The following is a 22,527-nucleotide window of genomic DNA, read 5'->3' on the forward strand; positions in this document are numbered from 1 at the left end:
TTGTATTTCTGGGTAAAAGTTGGTGTCATCAAGGAATTCTAAAGCAAGGCTTGTTTGGCATTTAAGTCCAGAAAAAATAAAGTAGTTCTAGCATGGCATTGTTTGTAGTCAGCTGTCTCTTCTTGATGAATTTATATTAAAAATCTCTCAAACTAAGACATTACCCTGAAAAAAAAAAAAAAAGGCAAAGTCTGTGTATGTGGACACAAGGCTTGACTAAAATGAAGCTGCATGGTAACACCTCCAGTCGTATACAGCTATACAAAGTTCCTGCTCTCTGTTCCTTTACTGCAAAGGAATGACCTGCTCATTAGGACTCACACTATAACCTGTATTAAGGCCCTTAGACATCTCTGTATTGCTCATTTTTCCAGTCTGTAATACAGAAACCTTATTCTTCTAAAAGTGAGGTATCACTGCTTGACAAAATTAGATCTCAAGAAGAAGTGCTAAAGCAGATATTGGACTGGTATATCTGCCTAGTTAGCTACATTTTCTATCCCAAATGTACATATGACAAATTCTGGTACGCTGCTTCTGTTATGTGGACATTTTTGCCTTTTAGGGCAAGAGAACTGCATAGACTTGCAGAACTAGTAAGGACACAGCAGGACCTGCTAAATTTCAGCATGGGGGCCCTATGTTTGTTTTTTCAGCTTCATTTTCAGTTTGGTTGGCCATACTAACCTAGGGACTCTATGCTGCAACCCAGTTAGATGCTTGAACAACACGCTGTTAAATTTGTAAGACTAAACTGAAGAAACATACCTTTAAGAACTTGCCATCCTTACTTTGCTTTATATGTATCAGCTTATGTGTTTGAAATTTTCAGATTTCTCTTTAGTCACCTAACTCAAAGACAGATCCTTCCTTTAGGCAAACCCATGTCCTCTTTTCCTTACTTGGGTCTTCCTTTCCTACAACCCAACTTCTCCTCCTGCATATGCTGTTCATAAAGGAATTCTTTAATTCTCACCTTTAAAGCTCTTCTTTTTCTGCTGGTGCTGAATATCCTTTGCTTGTACACTAACAACTCTTCTCCATGGTCTTCCCATTTCCCTATACTTTTGGTAATGGTAGTCACAAAAATATTTATACTGAGAAGAAACATGCACATCAACCTGCTCTCAAACCATTCCCTTTAGTTCACTGAGTCCTTTGATTAAAAGCCATTTGTTAATTATTATTTTCTTGAACACATGACGAAACACTTGTGAGACCCTGACATCCTCTGCTTTTCTGTAAGCATTGGCCATGCTCCTCTGCTTATGCAAGAATCTTTCTTCTGTAAGTGAAACTTCCATGAGATTTTTGCACTGGAGCATATATATGTTTGTGTATATGTTTTACATCAGCTGGTAATGCAAGGTACTCAACAGGCTCCTAAATACTGTCAACATGTCTGTTCCCAAATACAAAAGAAATTAATGGAAAGGAACAAAACTCACACTAACAGAAGTGCTGATTATCTTTAAAAAAAAAGTGAAAAAAGTAGGCACACATATATCCTTAGAGTCTGTCTTGCTGCCTCTATAATTTTAATTCTAACATTGGGAAACAACTTGCTTAAAGATGTATTTCACCTTCTGAGTTGTAATTTAAAGGCAAACATCAATCCTACAGGTACTCTTCTATTTGTGACTCTCACTCTGCCTAAGTATGAGGCACTAGAGATGAAAAGCTTAGATGTTAGAACAGGTCACTTCTAGCACTTAGTTAGCCATTTTACTTGTGATGTTGTGTTTTTTAATTGTTACATAACCATTCTACATTCTAAATTTCTCTTTGGTGGCTACTCCATCTGATGTATCATGACTGGTGGTACACAAGTGACTAAAATATGCATTTGCTCTTTGTCATTTGTTTAGCAATATCTGCACAACAGGACTCTGTTTTGATAAATTCAAGTTAATCTAGTAATCATGGAAAGGAAGCTCAGTGAAGCTAGGTTGGAAGTCAATTCATGGAAGTAACATAAGCTGGGTGAATTCATAACTACACGAGAAAAGCAGGAAAAAGGCCAGAAAATGAATCCAGAAATGATGCTTAGTGTCAGAAACCAAGTCCATTTTCCTCCAGAAAAACACACACTACATCCAACTCTCAGATGCTTTGGGACCAATTTTCAGTGATTAATTCTGATTCGGGCTTCCTCCCATCTTACAGCTTGCCTACTTCAAATCTACCTGCACAACAGTCATTTCTGGAGAGTTTTATAAATTGAGCTAATCCTATGAGATAGTTTGATGGCTGACTGTTTGAGTTCCCATTAGCTAATCCACATCAGCTGCTCTTGGAAACATTCTTTGGGGTAACATCATGCCCATGCTTTCAAAATTAGTCAGGCATATATTCAGCTAACAGGTTTTATATGTATTTTGATTACTTCCACTTTTCAGCTGAAACTTAGAGTGTTATAGAATTTGACAATCCAGGTTGGGGCAGTTTGCCTCTTGGCCAATGCAGGGCCATTCCCAAGACTGTTATAATAACCTGTCATATAATAATCTGTTTTCTGTCATTCTGGTACATAATAGCTTAATGTTCACAGCATTTGATCACTTCACAGCTGAGAAGACCATCAGATGTAGGGGTGGGTTTTTTTTCTTCTTTCTTTTCTTTTTAAATTAAACGTTTTTCCTGTCAGCATCTCATCTTTGTTTTTCATTTATTAGAAATATTAATGCAATTCCTGCCATTTAACTTTTGCTCATTCTGCAAGCACTCATCCCTCATTTGCATCCAAATTTGGTTCCCCTTTTACTGGAAATTATTTATATCAAGAAGCTGTCTTTAGAGAACATTATTTATATTGATGGCACAAATCCTATATCATTAAAAGCTTCCACACATGTTTTGTTTTTGTCCTTCATTTTTGGTTGCTAGCCGGCATCGTGTTTCACGTTTGGTCCTGAGGTGTTGAAAGAAGGCAATTTTTAAAAAAAAGAAGCTTAGTCTTACAAGGATTACAGCTGTTAGTGACCCATACAAAGTGATGGACTGAGAACTTTGGGACACTCTTGAAAGCACTGGAACAGAGTTTCTTTGATGCTCATGACAGCTTACCTCTGACCTTTCAATATAGTGACAAAAACCCCCTCCCTTTCACTTAGTGCTCTGAAACCAATTCTTACATAGCCAACTGGTTCCACCAGGCTACTGGTCTGGAATACCTTTTGAACATTTAACAAGACTAGACTTGTATATTTTGGAAAGTCTTCTACAGTCCTTTATATTTATGTCACACTTGGAATACAGCAAAATGCTTTCAAATAAATAGTGACTTTGAAAAGCTGTCACAAATATTTCATCACTGTAGGCAAGTAAGACATCATACTTCATTTACCTTAGGCAGAAATGTATCTGAGAAACAAAGTTGTAGCCTCTCAATTAAGTCTTCAAAGAGAGGCTGCTTATTGCAGTGATAACCTTCTTTAAAAGATTAATGTCTAAGAGAGGTCATTCTGAGATAGAAGGAAAAACAACCCATGACCTAAAGACAGCATCTCTCATGACTGGAAGAAAAGAATCCTACCTGAAAGCCTTTCTTCCACCTGGTTATATTTTATGGTCCAACTCACACCAGATGGAAGAGTGACAGGAACAAAATGAACTGGTTTTCCAGAAAGCATCTCCCTTCACTGCTCTGATAAACTGGTTACACCACGGACTCTGACAGGCTTTCAGGTGACTCTAATCTGCTCATCCAATGATCAATGAATGACTACAGTAATCGGATTGTAAGGGCTACAGGCTTCCCAACATAGACACTTATGCTGGGGAGGCTGCACAAAAAAAAAAGTGTGAACAGAAAGTGGTGGGGGGGAAAGGGGAATAGATGTGAAGTCAGGAAAGTGCACTGCTGGCAAGGAGGGAGAAATGAGGTCAAGAGCCAGTGAGCAGGAGCAGCAGTAGTTGCTGAATAGTGTTTGCTCACCAAGGGAGGCAGTATTAGGCCTCTATTCAAAAAAGCAGCGTGCAGAAGACAAGCATCAGTAAATGGATGGCTGCAGAGCATTAGAGCCCACAAAAGTACCCTGGCTGCAAGCCTGTGCTGCTGCTATCACTACCCATGCTTGGTGCCCTCCCTCTTGAAATCAATCAGTGATGCTGCTGCCTGGTGGGAGGAGGCTGAAGAACTCTCAAGGAGCCTGCAGTGGGTCAGATATTTTGTTTGTCATCTACTGCAGACTTGCAAGAGAGAAGGACATTTTCCTGGGAGTCAGCCCTCATGTAACAAGCACTCCAGCTTGATACCATACCTAGAGAAAGCTGGAAAAAGCAATTAACTGCCTCTCTTACATGCAGAGTCCATTCGCAAAAGAAAAAAAGCATCCTACACGCAGTATTAATTTAGTTTGGCACAACAGTAGATTGAGCCCATCATACGTCCCATCCCTATTCCTGCTCTCCCTCCAGCCTGTGATCTTGTGTAGTACACCCAGGTGTTGGTGCCAATGTCAGGTGGTTAAATATCCCTTTGACACATCTTTTCTACAGGTGGATCTGACCTATAGTTCCTTGTCAGTGACTAGTTAACTGACAGAGACAACCACGTATCAGAAGGCTTCTCTCAGGTATGAGGCAGACCTGAAGAACAGTTACTATGCCTGGGAGCTGGCCTCACCTTCCAACTATACCAGTTATTACCACTAGTTGTCTTGCCTATATTGATGAAAAAACTGATTAAAATGTTCAGTCACCCTGATAAAAAGCTGAGTAATATTAATATTCAACTTCAGTATCTACAATCACCATCAGTATATAATCACCATATATTTCAGGTGACCTGAATTTACCCTGCATATCCCTGTTAAGGAGCTGTTTTGTTTGTTTGTTTTCAAAATGGGATGCCTGGTGTGTTTAAAAAATGGCTTGTATTCTTATTTTCATATCACAAAACAATACGAAAATTGTAATATTAAATGGGAACACCAACCCAATTGCCTAGCTTGCACATACAATAACAGAAACAACTCAGTCATGCACGTTGTTTGAAAACTTTAAAAAAAAATTTGTACATCGGCCCCAAAGCCTCCCAAATTCTGATTTTCCTGTGTATAGAAAATTATGCAAAAGTTTAAAGGAAAAAAATTCTAACATTTGCAGAGCAGCAAATGGTACCGTTTCAGGAACCTCTATCATTGAATGTTTGAGTAACCTGGACAATGTTTCTCACCTCTCAGGCTTTCTTGCATTAGACTAATTAACCTAGCATTTTATCCAGTGTACCCCACTCATTGGAGAGTTCAGTTAGAAAAAGCTCATGGTGAAGACATTTGTTAGGCTGTTTTTTCAAAGAAGTGCTGCTCATTCCCTGTAGTTTATCTCTACCTGTATTTCAGCTGTAAGAAACCGCTGTCACAGAGATGATGGCTGTCAGGATTCAATTTAGTCTACTTAGTCTGTTACAAGGCCAAAATTAGCTTCACCTTGATTAACTTAGTTTCTCCACAGGCTGCCACCTTGATTAACTTAGTTTCTCCACAGACTGCCTAATGGATCTATCCCAATTTACTCAGCCTTCAGATCACTTAAGTGATCTGAAGATATTATTTTCTTGTCTTAAATAAACAGAAGACTGATTAGTTTGAATTTTTTAAGACCATTGCATTTCTTATGCCCCATCCATATGAAGTGTGGGACTTTTTCATCACAGTGCCAAAAGCCTCCTACGAACAGCTAAGTACCTTCAGCGTTTTTCATACAAAACCAAGGAAGGACAGAGGTTGCTCAGCGCTAGGCAGAATTTATCCTGCTTAATAATACGGAAGCAAAAGACAACCATAAATGAATCTGAGACTGATGACTTAGAAGGAATGCTATGCCACAATAAGACTAGCTAGTTATCCAGGGCCCAATGCAAAGCATACTGAAAGTACTGAAAAAAATGCCCCCCTTGTGTTTAACAGGACTTGGAGCAGTAGCCCTTTATTGGGCAAAGGGCCTTTAAAATGTTGTTTCCTACAATAATCCCACAAAAGGAAATTTCATTTGACAAAAACAAAGCAACAGATCTTCTAAAGGACAAAGAATGCACAAAAGATGATCAGAAAACATAGTATGTGGCCAGATAACACCTGTAACCTATTGGCAGGTTTAAGTATCATCTTATATATATTCAAACATGAGGCTTACGTTGTGGTTGTTTTTTTTTCCCTTTGAACAGTTTGTCACTGACTATCCTTGCTGCCATTATGGGACTTTTCTGAGTTATCTGTGAGCTTAATTTAATTTAGAAGGTGGAGCTTTTTGCCTTTGAAAAATAAAATTGACTTTTACTGTTAAGACAGACAACCCACTCCAAGTAAAGTTTCCCCAATGATCATAGCAGATATGCCCCTCCATGAGACCCTTGCTGCTTTAGAATAGCAAAGCCAAAAATGACAATATGAAGTGAAATGTAGACCCAGACAGACTCAGAGATGTGTCCAAGGACCACAGTAGCAAGTTAAGGAAAAGCTGAATTCTGACACTGAATTCTGATACTGATGATATGCCAAGAACATCCATTCCTTCTTAGATTATATACAAATTACTTTTCACATACAAAAGGAAAATATTTCTCGAGCAATGAATGAACAAACTGAGCACTGCATGAAACTTGAAAACCTTAAATCATCTTGGAGACAAAAAGGAACTGGAGAGAGATGGGTTACAATTCAGAAACAGTTTTTACAGACTTTATTCCAAAAATCAATGTCTGGTCAGGAGAGGATTTTTGAAGTTTTCTCTCTTTCTGCACATACACCAATTTCCTGCTGTAATCTGTCTGCAAAAGCTGAGCATTTAGAGAAGCCTTAGCAGCAGCATTCAGAGTCTCAGAGAACTCTAATGCCAATAAGCATTTGCTAGAGAGTCTGATGGAAAAAATACATGAACAGATAAGAGATTTGGAAATCACGATTTTAAATTTGGTACTATTTTTGGCAGGCAAATCCACATTGATCTGAGTCTTGGGGAAAGTTACTGTAATCCTCACAGCAACAGGGACATAATGAGTTTTAGGAAGGAAGGGGAGCGGACAGCTAAAGCTGTAAAAATGTTGAACACATTGAAAAGTGTTGAACAGGCTTTATAGCCTGTCATGCATGTTCTTAATTCTGCTCTCGTTCTTCCCCCCACACTCCATGACTCCCAGAAAATAGAATGGATGCATAACAGGAACTAAGTCCCCATAATTGTGGCAATGCAGCTTTCTAGCCCCAGACTAGCTAAAGTACAGGAGAAATCCAACTAAATGCAACAGCAACTACACAGCCTGAAATAGCTCAGCAGAGTACACAAGCCTAGGGAAAGGCTAGGTCACTATTGCTCCCACATTAGCATTGTATGTCAACCCTAAAATAACTCAGAGATGGTTAGTCAGAGAGGGGCTGTCTTTTTGGTTTCTGTGTCCCAGTGAAGAATCAGCAGGTCCCATGTCAAAGACAGCTCCCTTGAGGTGGAGCGCTCTTGATTGGCCCTTAGCTAATGCACATGAAATGCTTCAGAGAAATTATAAACGACAGCTTTGAGAACAGATTAGTTTCAGGCTTATTTTAAATCAATGTTTTCCTACTTTGTGCCTTTTTTCAGGGGGGGAGAGTGAGGGCAGGGAGGGGACGACTGCATGTGCAACTCAGTAATCAAGAAATTAACTCATAGGTTTACCAGAATTACTTTGTTTTCATTTTAAGCTTGTCTAGGGTTTTAAGTGGATTCATACAGACAGAATAGGGGCAGGCATATCACTGAAGTGCTGTAGACAAACACCACAGAACATTGGCAAATGAAGAAAAATCTTGGGATCCCAGGGATCAGGATACATTTCCCACCAAGCTGCATGTACAAATTTGGGGCAGGTATTATTTGGTCATAGACAAATGGAATAGTTCCCTTGGCCGCTGTCACTCAGCAGTCTGTTGGACAGGCAGTGCCAAACTATTATAACTTTGGGAAAAAATCATTTGCACATGACAAATACTAAATACAGGCTTGATTGTAGAGAGAGAGGGAGTCTGAGGGGATTGTAGAGGGAGGGGGCTGATCATCTCCAGGCCGTAAAACGAAACACTCGTATAAACTGATGCCAGATGAGATTATAAGAATGAAGACCATAATACTAATTGATACTACCTCACTGTTCAATTTATCTGTGGGATTTTGTCACCTCTTGTCTTCATTGCGATCTCTGGTCTTTTGGACTGTGTTTGTTCAGATCCTAGTGCAGAATTATGGCTTTCATGGACAAATCAGCTATGTCAAATCAGCACTGAGGGTATATCAAATTATTGATATTTGCTCTCAGATTTCAGAGACAACAGATCACATCGATTGCTTACTACAATATTCTTCTAGTACTTTCACTTGCAAAATTCTGCTTATTTAGAGATATACTGCTCCCAATTAGCTGATACATACCTCTTCAGAATTATCTCTGATAAATCCTGGTAGCAGAACAAGAATATTGGCATTTGCTATCGTAATTGCAGTCCCTGGCACTGGTCTCTGTGCTCTGCCTTTCAAAAGAAAGGGGTAGCATCTGCCTCACCATAACACTCTCTGCCTGATGTGTGATACTGGTGATAACTGCATGTATTTTTCTTTCAGCAGTGACAGTCCTTTCCTACAGTGGTACACCTCTTCCAAAACTTAGCCTCACTGCTCTGTACCATACTAAGCCCTTCTTGGTAAGGTCAGAGCATTGATGCTTTTTTCTGAAACATGCATATTACTTTATATTTCACAGTCCTTAGCACTTAAGTTGCACACATCTCCAAGGGGGAGAAAAGGTACCCAGCTGACAACAACTCAGAAAAAACACTGAATCCACTTTGAACCACCTCTGTTAAGGATCCAAGATTTTTGTAAAAAAAGATTATAGCTGATATCATTGCAGTAATTACAGCAGGCTGAGATATTCACCTTTGACTGTGACCTGAGCACTGCAAGATGCCTGTCCTGTGTTGTTTTCAGCCAGACAGGTATAAATGCCATCATCTTCTGGTAGGGCATCTTGGACAGTCAATTTTGCAACTCCATCTTCAAAAGTGGAATGGGCATACTGAATTGGCTGGTCTGCAGACAGAAAGGAAGAGAATTGTCTTAAGTTTCAAAAGCACTTCTTGTTTTCAGTGAAATCTGGATGCCTAACACCAGCCAGTATATTAAAGTGCAGAGCCAAATCCTGCTCTCTGGTGCACAACCACTGCTCTCTAGTGACTACAAAGAGCAGCATCCCAAGCACAAAGCAGAATATGGTTGTCAGACAAATCTCACCATTAGGTTCACTGGGTGCTACCTTGAGTAACAGCAAGAGGAGAAAGGTTTATCTTTGTATTTTGAATAGATTCTCTTTCAGGTGGATAAGAAAAGAAATGTCTTGTGTGTTTGCTTCAGACATTGTCTTCACCTTGTACTTTGCCTGAAACTAGAGATTAGCATTGTCTAGATGTGCAAAACCTGTTGGGCATGGAGAAGCACTTGAAGTCCTCCATCAAGTACTTTGTAGTGGAAGACATTCCAAGAGAGACAGCAAAATCTATGACGGAGGCAAGAGGCTGATTTACACAAGCAATCAATCTACGCTACAGTATGTATAGTCTGGTAACAGACAGGTACAGTCTGATCTGTGGTGACGTGACTATTAAAGAAGTTCATTTTAAGAAACTGGTTCCTTTAATTGGTTTGGAACATGCTTAGTTAGTGTAGATGGTTGAAGTTGCCCTCCTATTGTTTCAGGAATTGTCATCAATCTCAGCCTTACTTTCTGAAATGATTCTACAATTTGTTTTCCCAATATTAAATAGTTTCCACTACTGACTCATCATTGGTTGCTTTCCCAGTGCATGCAATGCTTAAGAAGGCCTGATATCTGTGCATAAACATCATGTTGGAAAATGAAATTAGGGTCATCTAAGAGAAGAGGGTGAAACTGCAGAGAAATTGTGCAGGACTGAATCAAAGACATCTGACACTTGGGAAATCATGGTCAAAAGGAAAGACCAAAATTGATTTTGTTGCCAAAACAGTTTTAAAAGGTTAGGACAAAAGCTCTGGGGTTTCTAAGAACCAGCTCTGTACTATGAGCAGGATAAATTAAATGATGGGACAGATTTTTCTCTCATCTCTGATTTTCAACACTAGCAAACTCAGAAAGCAGTCATTATCTATGCACTATCTATCTGCACATGAAGTTTCATTCTGAAATACAAACATGTGCCAAAACCAGCATATACTTACATATATTATAAAACGTGGTAGATGATCTTGTTCCTTTATTTATAAGTCATCTGTTTGTTAAGTTAGCAAATTTTCTACCGCATGAAAAACTGGGATGAACATTTAATCAACTGCCCAGAAGACTCCAATTTCAGAATAAACTCTCTCCACCTTCTTCACAGGTCACATATTACCAGTTCCTTTGAGCTCCCTTTCACTCAGTTACACACAGACTGTTGAAACTATTAGGTCCAATCACATATTTTTTGCATGTGGGAATAACATTACATTCAAATATGTACATGTAGAGCTAAAGCCCAAGCAGACAAAGTTTTGTAAGAGGACATGGGGCACTGGACTGCTTTCCTGGCCTGACTGTAGAATATCTAACCTGACAGGGATCCTATCTGGGATTCTGACATTGAAACTAATAATGGTGCCTAATGATGCTATGATGTTAACCATATCAGAAATACACTCAGGATAAAAGCTGCATCATCAAAAGCAGAACAATGCCTTTTTATTTCTGTTGTAAATAAGCAAATGAATAGGGTAAGTGTTCTAGGTGGAAGAAGAAAATGTGGTCTCCTTTATTGCGTCCTCAAATTTTGTCAGGGCACCCTCTTTTTCAGTCCAGCTCCCAACAAAATTGTGACTATTCTTTAGCACTATTCACAGAATAGTGAATTCACTTACGGAATAGCCTTTTCATCAGACCCCAGAAAAAAACCACGAGTATATCAGGCCTGAGGAATAACCTGCAGCACGATTCTAAGTTATGTCCATTGTACTTATAATTTGATCTAATAAAAACAACTCTCCCAGTAGTGAAATGTTCCCTTCTCCAGAGGCAGAACAGTCAAATCTCCATGACAGCTTGGCAGCAGGAACAATAACAAAAAATACCTTTCTGCTGGCATGTTATGCCAGAAGAAAAGAAATTTTCCCCTGGCCCATTTATTAAAAGCTTTCTGGACAGATCAGAAAGCTATCCTAAAACCAAACACTACTCAGAGAATTGTTATGCTAAAGACATGGTCATACTGTTTTTAAATTCAGCAGAAAAAGGTTCAATTCAACCTTAGGTAAAAAAAAACACATGGAAAGCAATATGAAAAGGAAGATATTTAAAATACAGTCATATAGGCCTTATTCCTACAATTTAAAAAGAAGTTACCAATAAAGTATTTAAAGAAGCTAAAGTAAATTGGAGTTACATACTGAAGTATTGTCACAGAGAGCACGTGTAAGAAGTTATTTATAAGGCTTTGATGAAGCCAGAACTAAAACACAAGAAGTTTACTTTCAGGGAATTTGCTAGTAAATCAGTGAAAATTCAGAAAGAAACTTAAAATAAAGGGCAGAGTGAGAGCAAAAGGACAAAAGAACCATCTTGAAAAAGCTGGAAAAAAGCTTTAAATCATTAAAATAGGGAAAAAGTATAAGAAAGAAACTGAAGATGGTAGAGCTGCAAAGATGAGTAAGCTCGAATAAAATCCATAGTTAAGTTAGGTAGCTCTTATTTGTAAAGTCTCTATGAATATGGAAAAACTACTCATCTTCACAGATGCTAAGAAGTAATTATAGACAATGCACAGCATACATAATCTATTTTTTGTCTTGGTTGACCTGAAAGAGAGGTCAATCTATATAATGGCTTGGAAAATGTTTTAAATTTGTATGTAGTCACAGCTGGTAAAAAAGCTCAGTATCTGAAGTAGTACTTGTATGTAACATTGTACGAGAAGTTATTGCAAGTCTTTTAGTTCTCAGGTGGTGTGGATTCCTTGGAGATTGCGAGAACACAGATTGGACAGCGTACAGGCCCTTCAGTATCAAGGGCTGGCCAGCCTAGTAGTGAGACTGTTCTGCTTTTTTCCTATTTTTTATTTGTTTCTCAAAGCAGCCTTCTGTTCATGTTTCTTATGATTTGATAACTTGGTCTTTACATTCATTATTTCACTGAGATGTACATACTTTTCTCACTATTCCTTTCAAAAATTAATTCTAGTTTGTTATCATTGTCATGCTTGGAAGACAATTTGCATTTGATATTTTCTTGTGAACTTTACACATCCTGTCCCATATGATTTTTTGTTTCTATGGAGTTCTGCAAAAGTGCTGTATTTTGAACAGTAGTGTGATTGCTCTCAGCAGATCTCTTTTTTCTTTGCCGCAGCCCATCGGTTGTGAACGTAAAAAGATTTATATTCCAAGCATGGACAGCAGACTGTAACACACCTTTTTTTAAAACAAAATTTTTCTGCCTGCCTCAAATTATATACTGTGAATATACTGTTTTCTTCATATGGCCAGTTGATGAAAGACTCCATCATGTCATTTTGCCAAAAGCATTGTTATGTCTGCTTGGAGTAATATTTCAGGACCAGAAACACAACCTTCTCCTTTATTTGATAATGAATATAAATATGAGAAGTTTGTAGTATCTAGCTAACTTGTAGACAGGAAGGAAACGTTTGCATTCAAATGGATATCACAATAGCCAATTTAATCCTTAGGTAAAATAATGATCCTAGGAGTGTACATGGAATTATCAGCATTAAACTAATGTTTATAATCCATTTAAGTTTGTATCAAAATGGTATATAAACAGTTATGTATCACAATCAGATGCAACACAGAAGAGCATTAAACCATAGTGGTATGTTTTAGGAGTCTGGAAGTAGTGTGCTTATGTCTTTAGAATAATGTATGATGTCCCTAATTTCTATTATGATAGTTTCTTGTGCTTCTGTTACTCAGATGCATCACTGCCTTTTGATTTAAAAGCAGAATTAATGCACTGGCTTTCACTTACAGAACCCTAATGGTTTGAAATCCAACTATCAGAAAAAACCCCACCTGCTTTTGCCTCCTTGTGATATTGACCCAATTGCAGTTAGAAGCTTGGATGCAATATAAACATGGTTATACCTGAACAGGGGCGGACTCATCTGAGAGTAGTGAGAAGAAAGGTCAGTGCAGAACAAACATCCTGAAAAAAGGCAGGGGGGCACAGTGCATACCGGAGGCCTACAGAAACATGTTGCTTATTGGTCTCTAGCCTGTATTTTTCAAGAGACAACGGCTTTCTGGTTAGCAAAGCAGAACATGGTTACATCAATGGAGGAGATGTATCTATGCCTGATGAACTGTAACACAGAAAGTCATTTGAGACAGGAAGATGCTCTGTATGGGGAAGACAACTGGGTATAATTACATCATTCAATGTCTAAGGGAACACTTTATGATCAGGGAATACCCTTGGAATGTGAAGATGAAATGACTGACCGTATGGGTCGGAGTTGCTCCTTCTGTGCTGCAAGACACAATTCTTGCATAGCAAAACAGTGATTCTACTCATGTCTGCAAAGGAGGAACTGCAGAGTAGCCTTCAGACAGAGAAAAAAATTATTTCCAACGGGAGAGTGTCAGAGCCTTTACTTGCATGTTTTGTGTTGTAAATAAAGTGGTGGCCTTTCTGTTCTAGACATGGAGCTATTGGGAAGGGGAACAGACCAGGCTGTGGGAACATACCAATCTCAAGATCATGGTTCATTTGCCCTGCCACCTTTTTCAGTTATCCCATTTACTCTGAATAGCTAAAGAAAAACAGAGATCATGTGCAAATAATTAATTTTAAAACAATCCTGGAGGAAACACCTTTATGGCAAAGTATGGTATTCTTTTGTCTTTAAATCACACACACAACATACCCACAAAGAGAGAGAGCCTGGGAGAGTCTGCAAAAAAATCAATTGCACTCCAGGGTTAACGGAGGTGATCAAGGGTCAAGCTGAATAAAGCTCTCTAGTGTTTAATAGATATGGCTTTAAATGGAAAGAACCCTTAGCCAAAGCATGTAGTCCCTGGATCTCTGAAATCATTTGGAATCTAAGCAAAATGCTGATGTTTGGGCCCAACTCCGATATTAAGAGGGGACTGTTAAGGAATCTTGCACGTTGAGTTGTGGAATCTGGGCAGGATAGGAGATTATACAGTCTGATAGAAGTAAAAAATGTTTTATTTATCCTTTTTTTTAGTCAGCTTTGGGCAAGCGTTAGAATCTCAAGGAACATATTTCTAGTAGAGAAGCAAGCAGAAAAGCTGTGATTTTAAGATCTTGGGGACATAGCTGCTAATACCAATTATGACCTGCCCAGCTGATGGAAGGGTGGAATCGGGCATGGGTTTCCTTCCTACCGTAAAGAGTGATATACTGCACTTATTTTGCTTAGAACTTATTATTCCTGCAGGATCATGATGCCAACCCGTTACTCTCAGAGCAGAGGCTAGTGCCAAGGGGGTGGGGGTAGCACAGGATTCAGCACACAGTAGCCACACAGGCTTTGTTGCAGCGTGGTGAAAAGCTGTGTTTAGCAAAACCCAGGAAACCCATCTGCGTACAATCTTGTCACCAGAGTCCCCTGCTGGACGTACTGGAAAACTGCAGTAAGACAGAAAACTGCTTAAGAAAACCACCCTTCGTGCATATTACGTGCAAATAAACTGATTTTCTTCAAATATTCTAGTGAATTATATTACGGTGATTTATAGTGCTTTGTGCAGTATTCACAGCCTTGCTATGTACTGATCAGAGTGGCATTTGAGACTGTGGATGTAAGTGCGTGCATGCATGTATTGCAGACCAGGGGATTCCTTACCATTGAGAAGCCATGTGATCTGAGGCACAGGTACGCCTCCTACACAGCACTGCAGCACAAAGTCTTGCCCTTCACTCACAGTGCATCCTTTCAAGACACTGGAAAAGCATGGAGCAACCTCTTGAACTTTAGGCCCTTTAAAACCAAAATGAAAACAGTTCCTTTAACCCAAATTGAAAAAATTATCTTTACCACTTAGTGACTTTTTCTAGGTATGCTCAGGTGACATGGCTGGGCTAAAAGATTCATCCCATGCAAACAACCAAAAAAAAAAAAAAAAAAAAATCAAAACCATGGTGCAATGTTTTATTGTGAAATAGAAATCATTCTGAACAATGGACTGGTATAAAAAAGGGGTTCTTCTATAATCTACAAGGCAAGCGTTGCCAGCCCTCAAGCTGTATCTTAGGTGGTGGTTTTCTATGCCAGAATCCACCATTTGCAGCCAATCACTAGAAGTGTATGCAACATATTACCAGCGAGCTCAGTGCAATGAACAGGAAGGATAATTCTTCTCTCATCTTCCAGACTGTCTTCTCCCAGTCCCTCTCCCAAATTTCCCCTAGCTGGCAGTGAAATAGGGTGACTTAAGAATGCAGTTTACAGGTCTCTCATGAGACAGAAAGAGAGTATCTTGGGTATCCTGGTTTAACCTCAGGCACAGCAAATAGAGAAATGTTGCATAAACATGATCATAGCTCCAGGACAAAACCTAAAACCAGGTGAAAAGATTAGAACTGAGGACAGGATTTGCTAAGAGGCCAACAAATCTTTCAACAAGGCAGTAAGACAGTGCCTTCAAGCTTAAAATAATTTGTCACTAGGAAGTGTACTTGAATTTAGCAGAATGCAATTCTCATTCCTTCACTTTTCTTCTTATTTGCTTTACTGCACAGGATTGGTTTGTGCTTGCAAAACATTTCAGATATGCAGTGTCCTACAGAAATGCTAAGCAACTCCAAAAGAATTGAATGCAGAACAACTACGATAAAATCTTTGGCAACCTGTATTAAACACAAGCATTAGTAGAAAACCTCAGCGGAGAACAGGCCTCCCTGCGTACAAAACATTCAATGAGATGGTTTTAGCTATACAAACAACAAAAACAAAAGGTCAGAAGGGAAACTGATGCAGAAAGTGGCTTGCCAGCTATCCCACACCACATTATTCACAGAGCTAGGAATCAGAATTAACCTGCATTGAGAAGTTGTAATAGAAATTTTGTAGTCACCACCCTCTGACAGCTTAGAAAAGCCCAGCCACAGTTTTCGAAGTGCAGATAGGCTCACAAGAACTTACTTACTTCTGACAGTTAACAACCAACTGGTGGAAGTCTGGCCTTTTGGGTTGAAGGCTGCACAGCTGTAAGATCCACTGTCCCCCAAGCAGGCTTTCTTTAACCATAGGCAATGAATTCCATCTTCTTCATATATTTGGACATCTTCTCCAGCTTTAATAGATTCACCCTCTTTGAACCACTCCACATTTGGTTTTGGGTTCCCTGAAACTAGACAATCAGGTATTTGAATTTTTATCAACAGGTATTCCCCTTAGTGTAATTCCATTATTTGCTTTAGTGTAAATTAGGTATAATTTACACATACATAATTATATAAACCTTAATGAGCATGTAATACACAAAACTACCTTCAAAAAGATGGTTTGATATTTCTGATCTTCCAAAACCTCTTAGCCAGTCCATCTTTTAAAATAACAAATATTTGGTAACTTGAAAAACCCCAAGCACTTCTATCTGAAAATTGTTCCTCTAAAAGTCACAGACAAAATGGATGTGATGAGATATTAGAGGAGAAATAAAGAAATTTCTCCCCATTCCTTCCTACCCTGCTAAATTGGTTTCTCTGAGCACCTAGCAGTACTTTGCAATCCACAGTACCTACCACTGAGGTTGTTTATTCTGGGACTGTTCAGCCTGGAGAAGACAAGGCTTGAGGGGGATCTCATCAATGTGTATAAATATCTGAAGGGAGGGCTTAAAGAAGACGGAGCCAGGCTCTTTTCAGTGGTGTCCAGTGATAGGACCAGAGGCAATGAGCACAAACTGAAACACAGGAGGTTCTGTCTGAACATAAACACTTTTTTACTGTGAGGGTTACTAAGCACTGGCACAGGTTGCCCAGAGAGGTTGTGGAGTCTCCTTCCCCGGTGATATTCAAAAGCCACCTCGAAATAGTTCTGGACAACCTGCTTTAGTTGATGCTGCATGAACAGGGGTGTTGAACCAGATGACCTCCAGAGGTCCCTTCCAACCTCAAACATTCTGTGATTCTGGGTATTTTTTTCCAGTGTGGGGTCCAGATGTAGGCAAAGCAGGCAGCTTCCTAGGGCAGTAAACTTTCAGGGAGCAGAAGCAAAACAGCTGTGGCTTCACTGGCTGCTTTGCCTGTGTCAGAGCCCTAGAAAACCAGATTTGGCTCCTAGTAGTGCTGAGGAAGGTCTGGGCCTCATGGGGCAGTTGCAGCAAAGAGGAGAGGTTAGGAAAGAATGCCGGAAAAGGTCACCCACCCCATCCTTCACTTATTTTCAGCAAAGAAGGCCTTCTGGGGCTTCCACCTTTTTGATGTTCCTTCCCAGCTCTACCCATTTCATTATAGCAAGAGTGCTCAGCCCCGGAGGAAGGTAGAGACAGTAAAAGATGGCAGGAATATCTGCAACAAAGACATATGATATACTGCAGGAAACCCGTCTGAACAGAGAAAATACAAGGATAGGGGAGTGACTTATCAAGAAGAGGAACCCTTAGCTAGAAGCAGGACCCCACCTGATACAAGTGGCTAGAAACAGGAAAACAAGGAATTCCTTCTTTGGGGAAAGAAAAAAAAACAACCCACACCCAAAAAACAAAACAAAAAAACCCAGTCCCTAAATCCAGCTCCAAATCCATAAAAAATTTGGAAGGGGGCAGGTTACCACTACACCCAACAAATGGAGCAAAAAATGGAATGCCCATTGCATACATCGGAAAGCAGGAAATGTCCTTTTTCTGTGAATTTTCTCCACTAGGAACTAGAAGTTATTATTCAGAAAAGTTTCTCTTTCCTGCTCAGCAGAGAAAGAGCACATTGGAATCCACAGACAATTAGTGAAGAACAACAGAGGTGGGAGAACCTCCAGAAGCTGGGGGGAAAAAAAAATCAAGCCCTGAAATGTCAAAGAACCTGGATGCTTTGTAGTAACTGTACAGACCCAGAAGCATGCTGAGCTGACAGCCTGGCAGGCAGAAGCCTCCTTAAGGGTGTGATAGCATTTCCATTGTCCATTGCAACCAGGAAGCAGAGGTGCCTGTGAAAGCAACCCTGGTCACCCTTTACAGAGAGGATTCTCGGAAAAGAGAGTTTCTCGGATTACTTATTAAAGCGCACTAGGGACATTCCACTGTAGCTTCCCTACAGACACCTTGCTTTTGCATGTAAGTGTGTGCTTTGGGTCCAAAGGCAAATGAAAAAGCATTCACTGGCTTCAATAAGAACGGAATGATCTCCTTGGTTTCTGTGCAATAGGGACTACATTTCCCTACCAAACAGCGTCATGAATTAGTTAAACCTCGCAAAGTTTTTGAGATGCCCTGATGGAAAGCAATCCATGTACTTAGTACTAATATACCTGAAAAATAAACTATTCAAAAGATGCCAGGATCTTTGGAATATTTTCTCCCCTCCTTACTCTCTGGGCTTGTGATATAAATTGTATTCTTTACTCATGGGGCAAGAAATATCAAGAAACGAAATAAATTACTATGGTTTTGTTGTGATTTTTTTTTTCCTCCAGCAACATAAAAACCAATTTCTCCTTCACTTTTGGGAACACTTTAAAGTGCAAATGTTATTTTAAAAAAAAAGGTAGAAAAATGCTTCAAAATTATTTTCTACTGAAATTGTAATAAAAAAAAAAAGAACTGTTCCAAATCTACTCCCTGGATTCAGCAAAATGCAGCTCTCATTACTCTTCTGAGAGTTTAAAACCCGGTCAAATTCTGCACAGCAAACTCTAAACCTCCCTTTTAATTCTGACTTTATCATTTCAGCTGTTAGAAAGCACTCAGATCAGCACTAGGTTGACCAAATATGAGGGGTAAAAGTAGATGCCGCAAGGGAAATGCAGTGACTGACTGTAGTTTCTTATCTGATCATTTTTTCTGCCTCAAGGGCAATATAACTAATTACAGTTCTGGAAAGTGTACCATCCATTTTCTCTCTTGCACCCTCATATATAAGAGGCCCTAAAACTACCTCCTAGAAAGAACGGCATTGATTACATCTTGGGAAACCCCAGATGAGAGAAGGGATGGACACTACGGTATGGAATAATTTGAAAATTTCATTGAGAAAAGTAGTGTGGAAACAGCATGAGATTCTGCATCTATTTCCAAATTGCTTTAGGAAGAGGAAAACTTGCAGTGAAGAAGGAATTGCTTCTGCACTTACACACAGAAGGGGAACCTGACTAACCCCAGGGCTCTGATAACTTTCATCTCTTTACCTTTGCTCTTGAATTTAATCTCCTGGCCTTCTGATGCTTCCAGGCTCTGTGGACGGCTCTCAAACTGAGGGGGAATTCCGAGAGGCTCCCTCTTCTCCTCCATTACAGCCTTCCGGCCTCCAGATGTGTTTTCTGCTTCTCTGCTCCTTGGACTGACTTGCCCTGTCAGAGGTGGGGTTTGTGGAGCTGACATCAGGGGCTGCACAGCCCTTTTCCTGTCTTCACCTTGTCTGATGAAAGTGGCCTGGGGTTCTGCCTTTGGTTCTGGCTGCAGTTTGACAGCTTGTAGTGTGATGGTGCTTGAAGTTTTCTGCAAGACCTGCGATCCCTTTTTTCCTTCTTTAGGTTCTTGAGGAGACACTGCATTGGCTTCTTGGTGCTGTCCCTGCTTACTATCTTTGGCTTCTCTGGCGATGTAGAAGGTCTCTTTCTTTGCTGACACCCTGTCTTTGGTTTCAACCATGAGTTCAGTGCTGCTGGATTTCAGCTCTTTAGCAATCCCATTGCTAGTTGCCTGTTTGAATTCTGAATTTTCAATGGCTTTAACAGCAAGTGTTGGTTTTGATGGCATGCTGAAGGAAAGGATAAGTTTACAGATATATGACACTGTATAAAGACTAATTATTATTATCAGCAATGATATAAATATACAAGCCCTTAGCAAGAAGGTGAACTAATTAGCCTTCAGTTTCCTTCACACAGATTAAGAACACGGATGAAAGAGGTCAAGTGAAAAGCTTCATAAAATGTGATCAGTGCTCAGACACTGTCTCAGCTGAGGAGTTTCTGGATACAAATCCACTGCTCAGGTTCTAACATGTTTTGTGAGTCAGACACTAACCTTGCATACACTGCTTCAGATAGAGAGCAATTACATGAGACCCTGGAAGGACCATGATATAACACTACTTCATGCTTTAATAAATTGAGGCCACATATAATTACAGCTCAAAATGCCACATAAAATAGTTCCCTAAAGGGAAATGAAAATGTAAATTGTGCAGTGAATTTACTATTTCTAATTATGGTGTCGTGTAATGTAGATGATTTCAAAAAAGGACTGATCAGGAAACTTGACTAAAGTCTAGGGGAGGAAGAGGGGGTGTCGTCAAAAAATAATCAATTGACTGGACGTAACAATATCAGCTATGGTTTTATTAGGAAGAGTTCCTCAGAATTATGATGGATCTGCTGCTCAGTACTTTGGGGGCACAAGAGTAGCTGACTAATTGGGGACTTGAATCTAAGTTTCCTTCACTGAAGTTGACTGCCCTGACCATTAAGCTATTACCTGTAGAGCAGTGTGTCTGTGTCTCACACTTCCAAAGTATTATTCCAAGGCAGAATTGGAACATATTTGAAATACGGGAAGTAATTTCTAGCCCAGCTCTGTTTTACTACACTTAGTGCCATTGACTTATTCTCTCAGGGAGATTCAGGATATTTAGTGTGGTACTTTCTTCAGCCAGAGTTAAATGTACTAGAGAAATAATGCCTATGAGATTTGCAGTTACAACTGTAACATTTTTATATTTTACAAAATATCTCTTTTTTTGTGAATAAACAATGGAAGAGGCAAAACTACTCTGGAGAATCCAGTACAGGGGGAGTTCTGGCTGTAGAGCTGCACAGTTTCATTTACACTAAACTTATTTTAAAGTATGTTCCTAAAAATCACACAGACCTGAAAAACAGGGTAGCACAGCATTTTCAGATCCACGTTCAGTGGACATGGAGTTAGGACAATGTAAACATGCCATTTTGAAATCCCATCCAGGGCATGTGAGGACAGATTAAACACCCTGAAGATTGTAAAGCAACTGGCCTTCATGAAAGTGTCTTACAGAGTCAGCTTAGAGCCTTTCATTCCTGTATTTTCTATTAATGAAAAAAAGCCGTTTTACAAAATTATTTTTTTAAAAATTACAGTAATTTAACTTTAAAAATCTTGATAAAGCCCTAAAACATGAAAATTTTTGTTTCTTGTTACTTTACCCATACTTTTGTATGTATTTTCAGACAGCAGCAAAGACTATGGCCATACCACATTTTGCTTATAACCGCAAAGAACAACCAGCTCAGTACTGACAAGATACATGCAGCTTTTTGACTCCAAAAAGGAAATTTGACCAATTGGTACAGAGTATAATTTCTCCTCACATAGTTTTTGTTCAGATTACATATCTATTTGGCTACATGGGAACAGTAAGCATAAAGCCATCTAAATTTTGCTTTCCTAAACCAGACCAGAACTCTGTACTTCATAGTGTTGCCACCAGTTCTACCAACTATTTCATAGGAGTCTACCAGGACAGCTGAATTTGGCAGTAAGAGAGAATCCCATTCCAAGTAAACATTTTCTAATTTCCAAATATGGACTGACCCAAAAAGGTTTATCACTTTGTGAAGAAGGCTCATGCAGTAAATGCCAAAATTAGTGCACTGCAATAAAACATTCTGAGAAAGTATTCCGGTAAAAACATACCATGGTGGCTGAGCATATGTGTCAGTTTTATCTGGACCTGAAATAAAAAAAGAAATAACAGGTAACTTATACATACAATATTGTACACAATTCCATAAATTAGAAATATTTTAAGCAAAGAATATACTTAAGAACCTTCACTCTTCATATTTTCAATTCACTGAAGTCAAGATTGACTATCACCACACCTGAAATTTTATATGGACAACAGCAAGCTGCTCAGCTGAAACACAAAGAGGTCTTGGTCCATTTTGAGACATTGCTGGGTCAACTAAGTTCTCAAGTCCCTTGAGAACTAAAGGTTCTGTGAACCTCAAAGGCTCCTTGTTGGGGGAGAGAAGTAAGAAAATGATTCCAACTGGGAGGCAGCTCATCAAATCTGATGGGAATTCCACAGAGCTTATAGAAGTGGAGAAAGACAAACCATAGGTATTACACCTGAGCTTGCCCACAGTGAAACTGCAGCTGTCCTCTGGCTAAAACACAAAACCAAATTAACAGTAGTAAAAACTCCCAAAACCTGAGCCCACCTGTAAACTTTTACCAACTCATTTACTGTGTAGCAAGTATTATCATGTTTAGCATGAATAACACAAAAGCTAGCATATTGCATTTCTTCACTTTGCAATACCACCAGGAAATCTGGGAACATGGCTGAGCTATATTGATTTGCCA

At 39.4% G+C, this 22,527-nt stretch overlaps 1 protein-coding gene across 1 annotated transcript in view; it reads right to left on the bottom strand.

The window, feature by feature from the left end:
- Positions 1 to 22,527, bottom strand: part of LOC104075263 (myosin light chain kinase, smooth muscle) — a 95,555-nt gene that overhangs the window by 34,777 nt on the left and 38,251 nt on the right. The window contains exons 6-10 of the mRNA XM_009575705.1: positions 21,853 to 21,889; positions 19,368 to 19,939; positions 16,171 to 16,374; positions 14,868 to 15,002; positions 8,908 to 9,060 (exon numbers count right to left, since the gene is read on the bottom strand). Of these exons, the coding sequence (XP_009574000.1) occupies positions 8,908 to 9,060; positions 14,868 to 15,002; positions 16,171 to 16,374; positions 19,368 to 19,939; positions 21,853 to 21,889 (1,101 nt within the window). The remainder of the gene's footprint in view (positions 1 to 8,907; positions 9,061 to 14,867; positions 15,003 to 16,170; positions 16,375 to 19,367; positions 19,940 to 21,852; positions 21,890 to 22,527) is intronic.

The sequence above is a fragment of the Fulmarus glacialis genome, unplaced genomic scaffold, assembly GCF_000690835.1.
Source record: "Fulmarus glacialis isolate BGI_N327 unplaced genomic scaffold, ASM69083v1 scaffold14874, whole genome shotgun sequence".
Taxonomy (NCBI): domain Eukaryota; kingdom Metazoa; phylum Chordata; class Aves; order Procellariiformes; family Procellariidae; genus Fulmarus; species Fulmarus glacialis.